The sequence below is a fragment of the Oncorhynchus masou genome, chromosome 29 (assembly GCF_036934945.1).
Source record: "Oncorhynchus masou masou isolate Uvic2021 chromosome 29, UVic_Omas_1.1, whole genome shotgun sequence".
NCBI classification, from domain to species: domain Eukaryota; kingdom Metazoa; phylum Chordata; class Actinopteri; order Salmoniformes; family Salmonidae; genus Oncorhynchus; species Oncorhynchus masou.
In genome coordinates, this window is record NC_088240.1 from 8,449,601 (window position 1) to 8,468,934 (window position 19,334).

The following is a 19,334-nucleotide window of genomic DNA, read 5'->3' on the forward strand; positions in this document are numbered from 1 at the left end:
TGCGTTGTCTTGGCTGTGTGCTTAGGGTCATTGTCCTGTTGGAAGGTGAACCTTCACCCCAGTCTGAGGTCCTGAGAGCTTTGGAGCAGGTTTTCATCAAGGCCTGATTGGTGGAGTGCTGCAAAGATGGTTGTCCTTCTGGAAGGTTCTCCCATCTCCACAGAGGAACTCTGGAGCTCTGTCAGAGTGACCATCGGGTCTTGGTCACCTCCCTGACCAAGGCCCTTCTCCCCCGATTGCTCAGTTTAGCCAGGCGGCCAGCTCAAGGAAGAGTCTTGGTGGTTCCAAATTTCTTCCATAGAAGAATGATGGAGGCCACTGTGTTCTTGGGGACCTTCAATGCTGCAGAAATATCTTGGTACCCTTCCCCTGATCTGTGCCTCGACACAATCCTGTCTTGTAGGTCTACGGACAATTCCTTCGACCTCATGGCTTGGTTTTTGCTCTGACATGCACTGTCAACTGTGGGACCTTAACTGCAGCAGGGATAGCCTAGTGGTTAGAGCGTTGGACTAGTAATCAAAAGGTTGCAAGTTTGAATCCCCGAGCTGACAAGGTACAAATCTGTCGTTCTGCCCCTGAACAGGCAGTTAACCCACTGTTCCTAGGCCGTCATTGAAAATAAGAATTTGTTCTTAACTGACTTGCCTAGTAAAATAAAGGTCAAAAAAATAGACAGGTGCCTTTCAAAATCATGTCCAATCAGTTGAATTTACCACAGGTGGACTCCAATCAAATTGTAGAAACATCTCAAGGATGATCAATGGAAGCAGGATGCACCTGAGCTCAATTTCGAGTTTGGTATCAAAGAGTCTGAATAATTATGTAAATACATTTCTTAAAATACTGTTTTCGCTTTGTCACTGACTTGCCTAGTAAAATAAAGGTAAAATAAAAATACAATTATATGAACAAGTTGCTTTGGATATAACAGAATACATTCAGACTCATACCATAGGTTTGTTAGAACAACCCCCACAGGTAAAAACCTACCCTTCTGCGGGTGTGTGTTGCTGCTTCGGGTGTGCTGGGTGACGGTGACTCAGTGGCCGTCTCAGAGGTGGAGCTGAGAGACGAGTTGCTGCTGGACAGCTCCTTGTCTTTGGTGCTCTTCCGTGAGGTGAGGTGTAGCAGGGAGGACACCAGGTCACTGGGGTCACGGTGCTCCTGACGCTGCTTGTGGGTGCGATCGTTAGAGATCACCTGCGACAGAAGTATGCCGAAGGCCTGGGGCGTTGCCTCTATGATGCGAGGGGAAAGGGGAGGACCCGGAGTTAATATTGATACATTCCGGATTCAATTAAATTCAATGGTAAATCCCAAGACTTGCTTCGAAGTATGAAGTAACGTACTGTAACTGTGCAGTGAAGCCTGGATGGCTATAAACCGATGACCGGGTTAAAATAATAATAATTACATTTCCCATAGGCCCTCTAATTGAAAACTCTTATCTATATAAAAACATATCTAAAGGTCCTCTGGGAAATTCAGTGTTTAGCCTAAACAGTATCTGTACCATGTATACACTATCCCCAGTCAGGGGACGGGATGGCATACTTTGGGATGTGTCTCTTTAAACACAGAGAGATGAAAATTAAAATGAGAGCGGGGGGATGAATGAGGTTAGGCTATGACCGAGGTTGTCCATGCCCGAGGTTAGGCTGGGATGACCGAGGTTAGGGGATGACCGAGATGGGATGACCGAGGTTAGGCTGGGATGAGGTTAGGCTGGGATGACGAGGTTAGGCTGGGATGACCGAGGTTAGGCTGGGATGACCGAGAGGTTAGGCTGGGATGACCGAGGTTAGGCTGGGATGATGACCGAGGTTAGGGGATGACTTAGGGGGATGACCGAGGTTAGGATGGGATGACCGAGGTTAGGTGGGATGACTGGGTTAGGCTGGGATGACAGGTTAGGTGGGATGACCGAGGTTAGGCTGGGATGACCGAGGTTAGGCTGGGATGACCGGGATGACCGTTAGGCTGGGATGACTGGGATGATGACCGAGGGTTAGGCTGGGATGACCGAGGTTAGGCTGGGATGGCTTAGGGATGGCCGAGGTTAGGCTGATGGGCTGGGATGACTGAGGTTAGGCCGAGGTTAGGGGATGGGATGACCGAGGTTAGGCTGGGATGACCGAGGTTAGGATGGGATGACCGAGGTTAGGATGGGATGACCGAGGTTAGGATGGGATGACCGAGATGACCGAGGTTAGGCTGGAATGACCAAGCCACTTCTCAAGATTGTTTTTGTTCTTTCCTTGACCGCCCAGGCGACAGAGAGAACTCACATTCCTGTGAACATTGTAGCAGACGGCTGGGCAGCAGTTGGCAGTGCTGTTCAGTGGAGGCTGCTGAGGGGAGGACGGCTCATAATAATGTCTGGAACGGAGCGAATGGAATGGCATCAAACACCTGGAAACCATGTGTTTGATGTATTTGATACCATTCCACTGATTGAGCCCGTCCTCCCCATTTAAGGTGCCACCCAACCTCCCGTGGTGCAGTTGTTGAAGCAGCCCCGGCTCTTTCAGGAGGAGGCTCCTACTGTATATTTTCCTCTCAGAGCTCGGTGGGTTGAAACAGCTGAGAATGCTTGGTCTAGTGAGCTCCACATAGCTCCAGTGAAACGGATCAAAGAGTCAACGGATGGCCCGGCCAGTGTGTGAGATAACGGAACCCAGCTGGACATGAACAAAGGTCTAGAGGACTCAGTGTCTGTCCCACAGCCTCCAACTAAAAAAGAGTCATGTTTATCTACACTGAAAGATCAACATCAATATTATCACTGACTACATGCAAGACACTTTTCTCAAATATGCTGTAGTGATGGAGAGAATTTGAGAATCCCCCAATATTGTCATTGTATGGTATGGCGAAGTGAAATATCTCACCTTTTATATACACTTTCCGAGGCAGTGGAGCCTGCTGAGAGGAGAAGGGCTCATAATAATGGCTGGATAGGCGCAAATGGAATGGCATCAAACACATGCAAACCCGCTCCCACCATTACCATGAGCCCGTCCTCCCCAATTAAGGTGCCACCAACCTCCTGTGTTCTGAGGGTATTTTGAGTCTCGGGCTGCACCATTGACATGTGTAATATCCATATCACAGGCAATATTTTGAAACGCCACTCCGCAGTGTGTAATGTCTGTTTGTATAGTTTACTCGTTTGTTGTCTCTCTCCTCTAGCGGCTGCTTCCCACACACACCAAGCCCTGCCCCCTGTCACTCAAGCAGTACGTTTCCTCTGCTGTTAGATCCAATATACGTTTGCATGCTGTTTTGTTAGGTCAAATGCAGTCAACACATTGTTCCAAACGAGAACGATGGTGCTCTCCATCATTGTATTTCTATGATTCCAACAGGTCACCAAAGTGTTTTGATCTATATCGCAAGTCAAATTGCAAAAGCAGTATTTGGTTAACAAAAGAAAATCGCAATGAAATGTTTTTCCCCATTTTGTGCAGCCCTACTTGAGACATATTATTACATAAAATAAACATAGCTAACTCATGTGACTAATTAATGGAACTACCTTTGTCTTTACTCATCTCTTTGGCCAGTGAATCCAACTTCCTCCTGAGGGACTTCTTACGCTTTTGACCATCTAAGAAAAAAAAAAGAAAAAACACTTCATAACATTCTACTGCATTCTACCACATTCTACTGCATTCTACCACATTCTACTGCATTCTACCACATTCTACTGCATTCTACCACATTCTACTGCATTCTACTGCATTCTACCACATTCTACTGCATTCTACCATACTTGAAACACGTAATTTCATCAATCAAGATTGCATTACCATACACAAATGTTTTCATCACAATCACTCAAAATATCCGTAAACAGACAACCCAAGCATAAATCATGTAATATTTAAAATGTGGAATATGAATCCTAATCCTAGTTTTCAATAGCACTGTTAAAGTCACATGTGACAATCCACACAAAAACATGGCCGGATATACTGTGTCTTGTCTTTTCTAACTCAACCCATATGTAGAAAGGGTGGTTCTAATGTCTGCTACTATTTCAGATTACATTTCATGTGTTTTTCCTACAGTTGACTGTTTACTTTTCATGCTAGTGTTTTCTAAAGTTTGAATGCTGTAGTTATTGCGAGTGACTGTTGATGGCAGTGCATGTCTATATGGTGCCTGTCCCATGTTAGCCTAAAATAGTTAAGGCAGGAGCACACAAGGGAATGTAATCCAAGACAGAGCCTGGCTGACCAGAAACAGACCATGAGGTGAAGATAGACAACCTCACACCACGACAAGACAGTTGAAATAAATAACTCCTACAGCTCCATACCTTTAATTTACTATATTCTATACAAAAAGTCATTAAATACACAGTTAAAACAGGGTTTTACAAATTGCTATCCATGCAAACGCTAAATACACAGGACATCCTATGTAAAATACACAGAATAAACTAGAAATGATTTATTACATTCAGTTTTGGCGTCAGTATCTGTTGTGTAACATTCAGACTTGTTGTGACAAAAATGTTTTCCAAGTAGCTTTGCTCGTTGAATGGAGAGATCAGGAGATAGTGGATGTTAGATGGCCTCCAAGCCTGAATAGTAGAGTACCTTTGGGGATGGTGATCTGGCAGCCCAGGTTGTATTCCTGGAGCAGCCTGCTGAAGGCCACTTCTTGCAGACGGACTCTCTCCAGCTCTGAGAGGCTCTGGAGGGGCACAGGCTGCAGACGAACGCTCCGCCCTGACATGCTGTTCCACGTGAAGGCACCCTGTGGTGAGGAGACAGGACACACACACGTCAGAGAGGAAACAAGGGATACACACACATAAACACATCAGATACATCTATCAGTACTGTTACTGTGGAGGTACCTGACTGGTCATGCATTTGTAAAGCAACAGATATTTCTGCCTGACCTGACAGTTGAGAAACTGGAGCACATCAATCATTTGACAATTCCTATGATTAATTCCCAGTTGGTTTTAGCCTAATATGTGTTCAGATCTATTTTGGTTTCTATTGTACAACAAATTATTTAAGGAACATACAAATTCTTATATCTTTCAACTCTGTAAGTAAGTATGAACCAGAGTTCATGTGAATAATCTCCCTGACGACGGATCTCCCTGACGACAGATGGTTATTTTGCCCACTAAGGGAAGAGAATGTAAAAACTGGGTCATGCCAACCACTCTAAAAGGAAACAGACTCATGTACTTTCCGCAAACTGAACAAACCTTTACAAGCGAGACACAAGAGCAAAACTAGAATTTAAAACACATTATCTCCCGACCTCCTAAATGAGAAGTGTGTAGGCCTAACAGTATAAAGAGCCTGTTCTGTTAAGTGAAACCCATTTACTCAGCCATTACCAAATATGTCTCTCTCCCGTCATCTCCCCTGGTCTATAATGAGGTCACAGTCCATGGTTTCAAAAGGCCATCAATAAAAGCCTAGTTGTTGTAATTTCCTCTCTGACTGGAGAACTTGGTGAATAACACAGCTGGATGGGCTGAAACTCCCACTGTGAGAGAGCTTGCCAGAGCACCATCCATGCTTAGGAATGTCAGACATTGAGCCCTGTGTTTCAAGCCTCATTACAGCCTCTCCCAGCTCTGGTTGGAGAGGTAAGTGCTGCTGACATACTGTAGGCCAACTCTCTCTAATGTTTTTATTTTTTATTTTACCAGGCAAGTCAGTTAAGAACAACTTCTTATTTTCAATGACGGCCTGGGAACAGTGGGTTAACTGCCTGTTCAGGGGCAGAACGACAGATTTGTACCTTGTCAGCTCGGGGGTTTGAACTCTCAACCTTCCGGTTACTAGTCCAACGCTCAAACCACTAGGCTACACTGCCGCCCGATGTTGAGATGGTGTTGAGTGTAAATTCATTATCGTCTGTCAGTATCCAAGAACTATGACATGGAGAGAGTTCAATACTCATCCAGCCACCACCATGCGTGGAGAACATTCCATACAATACGACTAACATTTCATGCTTGAGAAAACACACTGATTTACTTTTATAATGCAAATTCAAGACTAACAAAATAACACTTAATGATCTATGATGAAAAGGACTCTGCTGAGTTAGTTAATAGGATGAACCCCTGTTGTGATCTACCAGACTAGGAAACCAGGAGTCCTCACTCACTGCTGAAAACCCTGACCTCGGAGCATCTCTCTAATAAATCCAGCCAGCAGATTAGACTTCCTTTGATCTCACATGAGCCATGCTCCGAATCGACTTGCGGGCTCATTATCAGGCTTTGCCTACACTACTGTACAGTAGCTTACTCTCTCCTGTTGGGACAGAAATGTCTTTACTTCACAAAGTCTAACTACTTTAACTGAGTTAATATCACGCACCTGATACTGAACCATGGACATACATGTACATCTAACAGCTCTGCTCAGGCATGCTCCACCTCTATGGCATTGGACATACATGTACATCTAACAGCTCTGCTCAGGCATGCTCCACCTCTAAGGCATTGGCTAACACCTCAACTGCAATCAGAGGTTCTGGGGATGGAGAGTAGAAATATAACAGCATAGAATAGAACAACTTGTTTTTTTTCTTTTGATGAAACCAACAAACATAGACACGAGGCGTACTTGGGAGATCTAACGGAGATTTAAGGGAGATCTAACAGAGATCTAAGGGAGATCTAGGGGAGATCTAACAGAGATTTAAGGGAGATCTAACAGAGATCTAAGGGAGGTCTAACAGAGATCTAAGGGAGATCTAACAGAGATCTAAGGGAGATCTAACAGAGATCTAAGGGAGATCTAACGAAGTTCTAAGGGAGATCTAAGGGAGATCTAACCGATTTAAGGGAGATCTAAGGGAGATCTAATGGAGATCTAAGGGAGCTCTAACGGACATCTAAGGGAGCTCTAACAAAACTAAGGGAGATCTAATGGATATCGAACGGAGATCTAACAGAGATCTAACGGACATCTAAGGGAGATCTAGGGGAGATCTAACGGAGATCTAACGGAGATCTAAGGGAGATCTAACGGACATCTAGGGGAGATCTAACGGAGATCTAACGGAGATCTAAGGGAGATGTAACGGATATCTAATGGAGATCTAATGGAGATCTAAGGGAGATCTAAGGGAGATCTAACAGAGATCTAAGGGAGATCTAACAGAGATCTAAGGGAGATCTAATGGAGATCTAACGGAGATCTAACGGAGATCTAACAGAGATCTAACAGAGATCTAACGGAGATCTAACAGAGATCTAACAGAGATCTAAGGGAGATCTAAGGGAGCTCTAACGGACATCTAAGGGAGATCTAACAGAGATCTAAGGGAGATCTATCCATTCTACTGTATCAATCATGTTTCACAGCCTTGATGGCCTCCTGACATTACAGTGTTTACCTCAGCTCATTGTGAGGGTTCCTCCCCTGGTAGGGTGTTGAATCATTGAGTCAGTTTCCCCAGTCCAACCCTCCATCGGCTACACAAGTGACTGATACTGTGTAGTACTTCCTTCCCTAATCAACAAACAAAAGATTGTCTCTGTTGCGATTCTCTCCATGTTCTGTCCACTGGAGCCAAGATCTCTGCTGTAGCCAGAGAATGTGTTTAATCTCCCTTCTCTGCGTGCCAACCCATAAAGGCCAAAAACACACACACACGTTTGGTGTTAATTATCCACAGCTGGGAGGCATCAACACCCAGTAATACATCACAGCACGTTATCACACGTTTCCACAATGTGGGATTGAACACAGAGTAAATGGGATGATAAGTCTGCCCAAACAATCTGGTTCAACAACATTACATCGTTGTGTGGATACACGTGATATATTGTGAAGATTGTCGTCGGTTTTTCTGATATGAGAAAGTGGTCGAGAGGAAGGAAAATAAGATACATTCTATTCTTCTTCTTCTTCTATTATTTCTACAAATCAAACTCAGAGGTAAAGCTCAAAGCCCTGCTAGTTAATTGGCTTCCGAGTGGCGCAGCGGTTTAGGGGAGGGTTTGGCCCGGGGTAGGCCATCATTGTATAATAAGAATTTGTTCTTCACTGACTTGCATGATAAAAATAATAATACATAATAAATAATGGTTGAGGCTTGAGCAGGTGTCAGTCCGGGTTGGGATACCGTCAGAAAGTCAAATAAAGACGTCAATACAACCCTTTCCAAGATGTAATAAGTCTGATAGGTTACTTAGCAACCACGTAAGGGTTTACTGTCCCCCTTGCAGTTTTACATATATTTACATAACAGGCTGTAGCATCTGTCCACACAATTACAGGGTATTTGTTTACAACCCACTCTGATTAAGATGAAAAGATAAGTGGGTTATGTACTGTATACATGGCAAGCAGTGGAGGCTGCTGAGGGGAGGATGGCTCAAAATAATGTCTGGAACGGAGTAAATGGAATGGCATCAAACACATGGTGTATTTGAAACCATTTGTTACGGCTGTCGTCTGAATGAGACCAAGGTGCAGCGTGGTAGGAGTACATTTTGAATTTATTAAATGAACACCAAAAAAACAAGAAAGATAAACGACACGTAAAGTATAGTAGCGCTAAACCAGCAACTAACAAAAACAAGATCCCACAACAGAAAGTGAAAAAAGGGCTGCCTAAGTATGATCCCCAATCAGAGACAACGATAGACAGCTGCCTCTGATTGGGAACCATACTCGGCCAAAAACAAAGAAATAGACAACATAGAACCCATCAAACCCATCAAACTGAAAACCCATCAAACTGAAAACCCATCAAACTGAGAATCCATCAAACTGAGAACCCATTAAACTGAGAACCCATCAAACTGAGAATCCATCGAACTGAGAACCCATCAAACTGAGAATCCATCAAACCGAGAACCCATCAAACCGAGAACCCATCAAACTGAGAACCCATCAAATTGAGGGAACATCAACCTGAGAACCCATCAAACTGAAAACCCATCAAACTGACAATCCTTCAAACTGAGAACCCATAAAACTGAGAACCCATCAAACTGAGGAAACATCAAACTGAGAACCCATCAAACTGAGAACCCATCAAACAGAGGGAACGTCTAGATGTGTGTGTGTTATGATAGACTCATTTGTATATTACACCATATCCATTTCATATCAGCTTTAACGACAGCTCTCATCTGCTCAATCTGTTCCAATGTTCCTATCAGATCTCACTACATCAGACGAGGCTGTGGGAGGAGTTATAGGATGTAATGGCTGGAATGGAATTAATGGAATGGTATCAAACACATCAAACATATGGAAACCATATTTTTGACTCCGCTCCATTTATTCCATTCCAGCCATTACAATGAGCCTTTCCTCCTATAGCTCCTCCCACCAAACTCCTCTGCAGTACATGCCATGATTCACCGTCCTACTCAGAGACAGTCTAGAAGGGCATGATTCACCGTCCTACTCAGAGACAGTCCAGAAGGGCATGGTCCCACCGTCCTACTCAGAGACAGTCCAGAAGGGCATGGTCCCACCGTCCTACTCAGAGACAGTCCAGAAGGGCATGGTCCCACCGTCCTACTCAGAGACAGTCCAGAAGGGCATGGTCCCACCGTCCTACTCAGAGACAGTCCAGAAGGGCATGGTCCCACCGTCCTACTCAGAGACAGTCTAGAAGGGCACGGTACCACCGTCCTACTCAGAGACAGTCTAGAAGGGCATGGTCCCACCGTCCTACTCAGAGACAGTCCAGAAGGGCATGGTCCCACCGTCCTACTCAGAGACAGTCCAGAAGGGCACGGTCCCACCGTCCTACTCAGAGACAGTCTAGAAGGGCACGGTACCACCGTCCTACTCAGAGACAGTCTAGAAGGGCATGGTCCCACCGTCCTACTCAGAGACAGTCTAGAAGGGCATGGTCCCACCGTCCTACTCAGAGACAGTCTAGAAGGGCATGGTCCCACCGTCCTACTCAGAGACAGTCCAGAAGGGCATGGTCCCACCGTCCTACTCAGAGACAGTCCAGAAGGGCATGGTCCCACCGTCCTACTCAGAGACAGTCCAGAAGGGCATGGTCCCACCGATCAGAGACAGTCTAGAAGGGCATGGTCCCACCGTCCTACTCAGAGACAGTCCAGAAGGGCATGGTCCCACCGTCCTACTCGGAGACAGTCTAGAAGGGCATGGTACCACCGTCCTACTCAGAGACAGTCTAGAAGGGCATGGTCCCACCGTCCTACTCAGAGACAGTCTAGAAGGGCATGGTCCCACCGTCCTACTCAGAGACAGTCCAGAAGGGCATGGTCCCACCGTCCTACTCAGAGACAGTCCAGAAGGGCATGGTCCCACCGTCCTACTCAGAGACAGTCCAGAAGGGCATGGTCCCACCGTCCTACTCAGAGACAGTCCAGAAGGACATGGTCCCACCGTCCTACTCAGAGACAGTCCAGAAGGGCATGGTCCCACCGACTCAGAGACAGTCCAGAAGGGCATGGTCCCACCGTCCTACTCAGAGACAGTCCAGAAGGGCATGGTCCCACCGTCCTATCAGAGACAGTCTAGAAGGGCATGGTCCCACCGTCCTACTCAGAGACAGTCCAGAAGGGCATGGTCCCACCGTCCTACTCGGAGACAGTCTAGAAGGGCATGGTACCACCGTCCTACTCAGAGACAGTCTAGAAGGGCATGGTCCCACCGTCCTACTCAGAGACAGTCTAGAAGGGCATGGTCCCACCGTCCTACTCAGAGACAGTCTAGAAGGGCATGGTACCACCGTCCTACTCAGAGACAGTCCAGAAGGGCATGGTCCCACCGTCCTCTCACATTACCCCACCACTCATAAAGCATCTCTCGTTGAACTGTTTAATGTGACAGCAGTCTTGGATAAAGTTATTAAGGGAGGGTATACTTACTGGAAACTTTCTAAATTTAACAGGCTCACTAGATGTCGTGTGATAGATTACATAAAATTCTTGAAAGATACCAGCATTTTGTTAGTTTACTGGTAAACTTAGAAAGTTTCCAGTAATATCCCCTCCCTTTGCAACCGTATCCAAGACTGCTGTACTTCAGATTATGACAGGTGTCTGTGATTATCTCTGGCCCTCCGTTGGGCCTTATCACATTTAAGATACATGAAATAATGAACTAAGATGATAAATAAAATAAGATGACAAAAGCTGTAAAATATTCTCCTAAATATAAATCATCAACTAAGTGAATACCATTTGTGTTTAATATGAGGGTTTCCGCATTTAATATCATATATATATATATATATATATATATATATATATTTTTTTTTTTTTTTTTACAATGTCAATACGATGGCTGTCAATGTCTTGGGGTCAAACTGGTGGCAGTTATGAAGAAAGTCAATAGTTGGACAAGTTGCAGAGGTCATTGAAAATAATGACATTGTTGATTAGATGCTTTTCATTAATTAAGCCATTTCTCTTGAACCATATGGTCTATCTACTAGAACCTAATGGACAATATGGACACATTTATAAACAATGAATACTATACCGTATATGAATACATTTTTTAAAAATAAAAAAATAAAAAATAAAGTTATTCAAGCATAAATTACCAAAGTTATGACAGCTTGCCATATAATTTTTGTTAATTAACACAATTACTGAAGATTCCGGTAACTTTGGTAAATTAGCGGTGGCTTAGCAACCCTAGTCTTGGTAATGAAATGTTTACTTTGACTGTGTGTGTGTGTGTGGCACCAACACCTTGGATGAAAGCTACCAGCATACGGTGGTTGAGATAGGAGAGCAAGCAGAGGGATGATGATCCGTATAAAATCAGTAAGCATAGGAGAGAATTCCACTTCAGTGGTCAACTCTAATGTCTAATACAATTTATCCGAAGGTTATGATTGTATGTGTGAGTAGGATGGTACCTAATCCTATCACAGTGGGGAAAAAAGAGCATTCTATGGAATGGATCAGTTACTTTTCCCTGAACAGCTTGAAAGACATCATATCAACATGTCACTCTGACTCTGCATTCTTTCACACTAAAAGGAGAAACCTGGTTTTGAAAAGATTGAATGTGTCACTAAAGTGTAATGTTGTTAGTCATGCTAACCCTGAGTTCAATCTCATCTTAAACACCATGTGTGAAAACATTACGCAACTCAGTGGTGTTTTCTGTCCAATTACAGGTGAGAGGTGCTGCCCTGCTCACTAAACCCCACCTCAGAGGATGAAAGAACATTAACAAATCAGACATACAGTACTGTACAGTATATAGCCACATGGTATGCAACACATAGCCATAAACCGCCACGTGTGTGAGTAGGGATACTTATTCCTGTTACTACCAGTTCTGATAGTTAATAACATAAAATAGAATGGATTTTCCATTCAGTTTCATGAAATAGTACTTAAATTCATCATGTACTGTAATACTGTAGCATCTGTAATACTGTAGCATCCTATATGAAAGAGTTGCCACAATGCGCATGTCCTTCAGTGGTCCGTTCCCAATGCAATTAAAAAAAGAGGAAGTGTTAGCCATCACTCAGTGAGATACAATGAGTAGACATGAGCAAGGTCAACACAAAATAGTGAGACTGACAGCTCAGAATACAGCCATTAAGCACACTTGAGATAGGTATGTTGGGTGATGAATATTCCTCCCTGTTCAGGAAGCCATTGAATGGAACATTTAACTAGTCCTGTTCTCCACAAAGACTTCAAACCGCGGCTTGACTCATTTTAGAAACAAATCCCGAAAACAATACCAAAACTTCTACAAATCCAACACTAATATAATTAACTAACAAAGTGGAAGAGAAACTGCCACCTTCCCAATAGGAACTAAACAGGATTCTGCATGCTGATCAATATTTATAACTGCACCTCAATGAGGTTATTTTCGGGTTGGTTGACTGTTCATTGACTTTCTGATGTCTGGGAAGTTCACAACCTGCACACACAGCAACCATTTATCTCGATCGAGGGGAAACACACCCACGATTTGTTATTCCCAATCTGATGAGGAGATGATAGATAGGGCATAGTAATGACAGCTTCTGTGGCACCAAAGATTACTAAAGGAAACTAGATTCTTGGCATATTCAAAACAATACCATAGGATTTTTTTATACACATTGTGAACAAAAACAGGCTTCAATGATTACTATTATTGAGCTTTCACTAATATAGTGTTGTTGGAATAATGGTGTAAAACAGTTTAGCATACCTCATATAGTACTTCCTGCTTTTAAGCAAATATTATTCAGCTCCAAGGAGACTCCACAATAATGCGTTATCTTTCATACTACATGAAGCACAAGGTCAGATGCACATATGTTCAAGTGGCAGGGTAGCCTAGTGGTTAGAGCGTTGGACTAGTAGCCGGAAGGTTGCAAGTTCAAACCCCCGAGCTGACAAGGTACAAATCTGTCGTTCTGCCCCTGAACAGGCAGTTAACCCACTGTTCCTAGGCCGTCATTGAAAATAAGAATTTGTTCTTAACTGACTTGCCTGGTTAAATAAAAAACATTACTAAAAAGTGACCATGTAAATTGCAGTATACTTTTCCTCCTTCAGTTTCTACATGTATCACTGAGGTCCAATAAGATTCATAAGAAATATGGCGTTTAGCTCAATGGGCTAACAGGGTCTTGTTCATGTATTTGTTTAGTTTTTACATTTCAGACGTTCTTATCCGGAGCGATTTACAGCAGCAATAAGGGTTAAGTGCCTTGCTCAAGGGCAAATTGACAGATTTTTCACCAAATCTTCTCAGGGATCGACCCAGCGACCTTTCGGTTAACTGCTAGGGTACCTACAGCCAAAGGCATTGTTGATAACTCTGGGTCGAAACCAGCTGAAATAAAAGATACCAGAAATGTTGCATACGCACAAAAAGCTTATTTCTCTCAAATTTGGCACACATTTGTTTCCATCCCTGTTAGTGAGCATTTCTCCTTTGCCAAGATAATCCATCCACCTGACAGGTGTGGCATATTAAGAAGCTGATTAAACAGCATGATCCTTACACAGGCACACTTTGTGCTGGGGACAAGGCCACTCTTAAATTTGCAGTTTTGTTACACAACACAATGCAACAGATGTCTCAAGTTTTGAGGGAGCGTGCAATTGGCACGCTGACTGCAGGCATGTCCACCAGAGCTGTTGCCAGAGAAATTAATGTTAATTTCTCTACCATAAGCCGCCTCCAACATCGCTTTAGAGAATTGGCAGTACGGCCAACCGGCCTCACAACCGCAGACCACGTTTAGCCACGCCAGCCCAGGACTGACACATCCGGCTTCGTCACCTGCGGGATCGTCTGAGACCGGCCACCCAGACAGCTGATTAAACTGAGGAGTATTTATGTCCGTAATGAAGCCATTTTGTAGGAAAAAACTAATTCTGATTTGCTGGGCCTGGCTCCCCAGTGGGTGGCCCAATGCCCTCCCAGGCCCACCCATGGCTGCACCCCTACCCAGTCATGTGAAATCCATAGATTAGGCCCTAAATAATTTATTTAAATTGACTGATATCCTTATATGAACTGTAAATCAGTAAAATCCTTTAAATTGTTGCATGTGGCATTTATATTTTTGTTCATTATAGATTCAGTCGCGGGACAATTTGTTTCTTGAGCGGATGGTCAGGGAGCCGGAACATAATTACAAATATTTTGTAGATAGAAAACTGACCGCAAGAAGCCCAAACAGATATAATATTTGACTAAAACATAATAATTTCAAACCTTGCTTACATTTGTATACTATTGCATATACACTATAAATACAACATTATGTGGACACCCCTTCAAATGAGTGGATTCAGCTATTTTAGCCACACCCGTTGCTGACAGTTGCATAAAATCGAGCACATAGCCATGCAATCTCCAGAGACAAACATTGTCAGTACAAAGAGGTCAGTAACTTTCAACGTGGCACCATCATTGGATGCCACCTTTCTGCTATGCGGACAACAGACAGCTGTACATTTCGATGAAACATGGTGAAACCACAAAATTGCCCTCCCCGGAAGCCTGTGTTTCAGACATAAGGAAGTGGATGGCGGCAAATGCTTTACTTTTAAACTCGGACAAAACAGAGATGCTTGTTCTAGCTCCCAAGAAACAATGAGATCTTCTGTTGGATCTGACAATTAATCCTGATGGTTGTACAGTCGTCTCAAACAAAACTGTGAAGGACCTTGGCGTTACTCTGGACCCTGATCTCTCTTTTGACGAATATATCAAGACTGTTTCAAGGACAGCTTTTTTCCATCTAGGTAACATTGCAAAAATCAGAAATGTTCTGGCCAAAAATGATGGAGAAAAGTTCATCCATGCTTTTGTCACTTCTAGATTAGACTATTGCAATGCTCTACTTTCCGGCTACCCGATAAAGCACTAAATAAGCTTCAGTTAGTGTTAAACATGGCTGCTAGAATCTTGACTTGAACCCCAAAATGTGATCATATTACTCCAGTGCTAGCCTCACTACACTGGCTTCCTGTTAAGGCTAGGGCTGATATCAAGGTTTTACTGCCAACCTACAAAGCATTACATGGGCTTGCTCCTACCTATCTCTCCGATTTGGTCCTGCCGTACATACCTACACGTACACTACAGTCACAAGACGCAGGCCTCCCCACTGTCCCTAGAATTTCTAAGCAAACAGCTGGAGGCAGGGCTTTCTCCTATAGAGCTCTATTTGTATGGAATGGTCTGCCTACCCATGTGAGAGACCTCGACCTTTAAGTCTTCATTGAAGACTCATCTCTTCAGTAGGTCCTATGATTGAGTGTAGTCTGCCCCAGGGGTGTGAAGGTGAACGGAAAGGCACTGAAGCGCCGAACCACCCTTGCTGTCTATGCCTGTCCGGTTCCCATCTCTCCACCGGGATTCTCTGCCTCTAACCCTATTACGGGGGCTGATTCACTGGCTTACTGGTGCTCTTCCATGCCATCCCTAGGAGGGGTTTGGCCCTCAGGTTCGTGCCATGGGGGGAGATCTTTGTGGGCTATACTCGGCCTTGTCTCAGGGTAGTAAGTCGGTGGTTGAAGATATCCCTCTAGTGGTGTGGGAGCTGTGCTTTGGCAAAATCACCCAGATGGGGAACCCTGCACTAAAGTATAGTTACACTGTTTTAGGGGGTGGCGACACAATCTCAGATATGTTATATTTTCTAAAAATAAAATAAAAATAAAAACGTATCACAATTCTAGAGATACAACTTAGCTTCGCCTTCAGACATACTCCAAGAGATGGCTGATAATGTCTGAACTGATCATAAATGCTTTCAGTAGAAAAGCAAGTTCTTCTGTCGGGATGTTGTCAGTCAGTCAGCCCCATAATATTTACTAAGAATTCATGCTGGTTCTGACGTCATCATAACCCACAGTCCTTGTACCACTCAGGGTCATAAGTAACACTTGATTTAATATGAGACCCATTGGCAGAACTCCCTCTCATTTCTGTCAGTGAATTACATTCTAAAATCATCTTGTAAAAAAAAAACGAGAAATTAGCTGTAAACTTAAACAATTAACAAGTTCCCGCAATGAATCATTAGTGCAAGGTGACTTGAGCATTAATGGCAGCAGTGATGTAGAACATGCTTTGTGCAGCAATATAGACGGTGAGGAGGACTCACTCTCCCATTGTGGAATTCAGTTTCCCAGTTATAGCCTCTGGTAGGTTCCTTATAGGCCAGGTATGGGGTCATAGAGTTCATAGACCACTGATGGCTTGAACTCACCTAGATCACTGTCTGTAGACTATCACACCCTGACACCCAGCCCAATTACAGTTTGTGAAGCTACCCACTGGGCACACACTGGTGGAATCAACGTTGTTTCAACGACATTTCAATGAAATTAAGTTGAACCAACGTGGAATAGACGTCGAATTGAAGTCTGTTCCCAGTGGGTATGCTTATTGGTTCTTAGCCCAACACACCGCTGATATCACATGATAAGAGGTCATGTAAGATTGCTTACTGAAATTCCCACATGACTGACTCAGATCCACCTAATAAGTGTGGGGAACTCCTCGTGGACAAGACAAAGGGGAAGCCACCTGCTCTTCAGCGTTCCCGTTGCCTACATGTCACTGTTAATTACTGGGCAGCAATGTACTGTATATGAGACGTCACTGTAAAGCCAAACGGTCACATGTGCATGTAGCCATTCCATTAAAGACTGGGACACCAACAAAAACAAAACAAACCACGGAGAAACGGCGTCCCATTACATTTTAATTGTGATGATTTCTAGGCTATAACACAATGCACGGCATTACATGTGAGGAGCATTTATTTCTTTTTTTTTGACATAATTTGAAGTTATATGTCATACAAAAGTCAGAAGAGAAGCAGACATGAGGCATTTCCAATTACAACTAATCTCCAAAATGATGTTATCGTTGACACTTTATCGAACCAACATGTTTAATACAAAATGTAGGAAATTCTCAATATCTTGGTTAAACATACGCAAATGTTGGTTTGTTCAAAAAGTCTACACAGCTGACGCGGTACAGAAGAGCACCGGAAAATACTTACAAAGTATGAGATGCGCCTGTTGAAGGGTAGGAGGTCCCCCATGATCCGAATACCTACACAGCCCGCTACACAGAGCGTTTGTGGGGTTACATTTTAATTTACATCAAGTTTGCTGAAATGTAAGTCGCTACGTCAATGACTGAAAATAGATAACATGTAAGATGTTGCTGTATTTGCCCTCGGTTTTACTACATGTTGTCGTTTAACTCTCATTTGCGTCTGGTGAAGCTTAGGTCCTTGAAGAACGAAGCGCAAGGAAGCCTGACGATAGACGGGGCGGGGAAGTTCGATGCGCTCTCTCTCCATTGGAAAGTTCAACAACTCAGTTATTAATGACGTGATGACAAACACTGTCAAAATCCTCAGAAAGATTCCGCCATTTGTGTTTTAACGCATATTAAACATGCCATTCTTCACACAATACATATTTTCCAATCCAAAATGTACCGACTTGTCTCACTGTGATAACATATATTCTAGACTAGAGGTCATACCTCAACATCATTCAATATTGTATTTACGTTCCACTATCAATGTGCTGTCTGTGAAATCTATTTGCGTGAATAATTTGCAAAGCAGACCATTTGGTTGAGGAAGTTGATGGGTTGAATGTCTCTGTGTCATAATAAAACTGTTTATATAGTATGAAGTGTCCAGACCAGATGTAATGCATCAGGACATGCAGATGCATGTAAAGACCTTTGTGATGTAGTAATTATATGGTTAGCCTACTTAAAGTACGTGCTATGCAAACGACAGTGCTATGACCCTGCTAAACATGCATTACACTATATAATATGTTGTAGTTGTATTAACCTGCTTCTCACGCTTGAAAATATATTAAATCCAAATTAGATCCAGTCTACATGGTTACAACATGGTCCCATTAGCCTACTGTCCACAAAGGGTAAACAAATGTCTCTATTGCCTGAGAATGTGGATTGACTCTCCCTTATGGAGAAGAGAAATGGACATGTTTGTTATTACTGTGACATGCTGACATCTTCAGCAGCTTTGTCCATCTAAACAGGAACAACTCCTGTTCGAACAAAACAAACAAACTGCAGGTAGAGGCCAAAAACCCTGACCACTCTGTTTTTGCACAACAAATCTAGGTTATAACCCTCAACTTTCAACCACATTCTTGGGATTAGCCTGAGAATCGAGTTTCAAGACATTTTTTTTTTACCTTTATTTAACCAGGCAAGTCAGTTAAGAAAAAATTCTTATTTTCAATGACGGCCTGGGAATAGTGGGTTAACTGCCTGTTCAGGGGCAGAACGACAGATTTGTACCTTGTCAGCTCGGGGGTTTGATCTCTCAACCTTCCGGTTACTAGTCCAACACTCTAACCACTAGGCTACACTGCCTCCCCTACATGAGGACACAGTACTTGTGCAAGGATGAACAAAAACGTATGTGTTTTTCATTGAATATCAGCTTGTTTGACTCGGTTTTTATTTTACATTGTTTTTTTATAACATTTATTATCATATTTATAAATTGTGACATTTTTATGATGCAAACATACAATGTTTTCTCTAATTAGAATTAACCACTTTTCAAGCCAATAACTATTTTTGGCTCAGGGGTTCAACATGATTAAAAGAAACTATAATCTGACGAGGAACATAGTTGTTTAAAGCCTATAAATGTGGAAAATTTTACTTTTAATGAGACTTTTTAATCAGACTCATGGGATAGCTTTCCTCCGCAAGATAATGGCTCAGTAAAGTTTGATCCAAAATATATCTGATGAAATGGGGTTACAATTTTAAAAAGCTCTTGAGATTTGCATTGCAATCCTCTGTTTTCTCAGTATAGTG

The 19,334-nt window shown here is 43.2% G+C and overlaps 1 protein-coding gene across 3 annotated transcripts in view; it reads right to left on the minus strand.

Moving 5' to 3' along the window:
* The window catches only part of LOC135518950 (rho GTPase-activating protein 6-like), a 75,048-nt gene that overhangs the window by 16,987 nt on the left and 38,727 nt on the right, over positions 1–19,334 (minus strand). The window contains exons 1-4 of one of the 3 annotated variants that reach the window (XM_064943932.1): positions 17,509–17,740; positions 4,611–4,770; positions 3,542–3,613; positions 994–1,241 (exon numbers count right to left, since the gene is read on the minus strand). In XM_064943932.1, the coding sequence (XP_064800004.1) occupies positions 994–1,241; positions 3,542–3,613; positions 4,611–4,770; positions 17,509–17,550 (522 nt within the window). In that variant the 5' untranslated portion in view covers positions 17,551–17,740. Of the gene's footprint in view, positions 1–993; positions 1,242–3,541; positions 3,614–4,610; positions 4,771–6,371; positions 6,446–17,508; positions 17,741–19,334 lie in introns of those variants that run through there. The other 2 variants (XM_064943933.1, XM_064943931.1) reach the window with 2 other exon arrangements.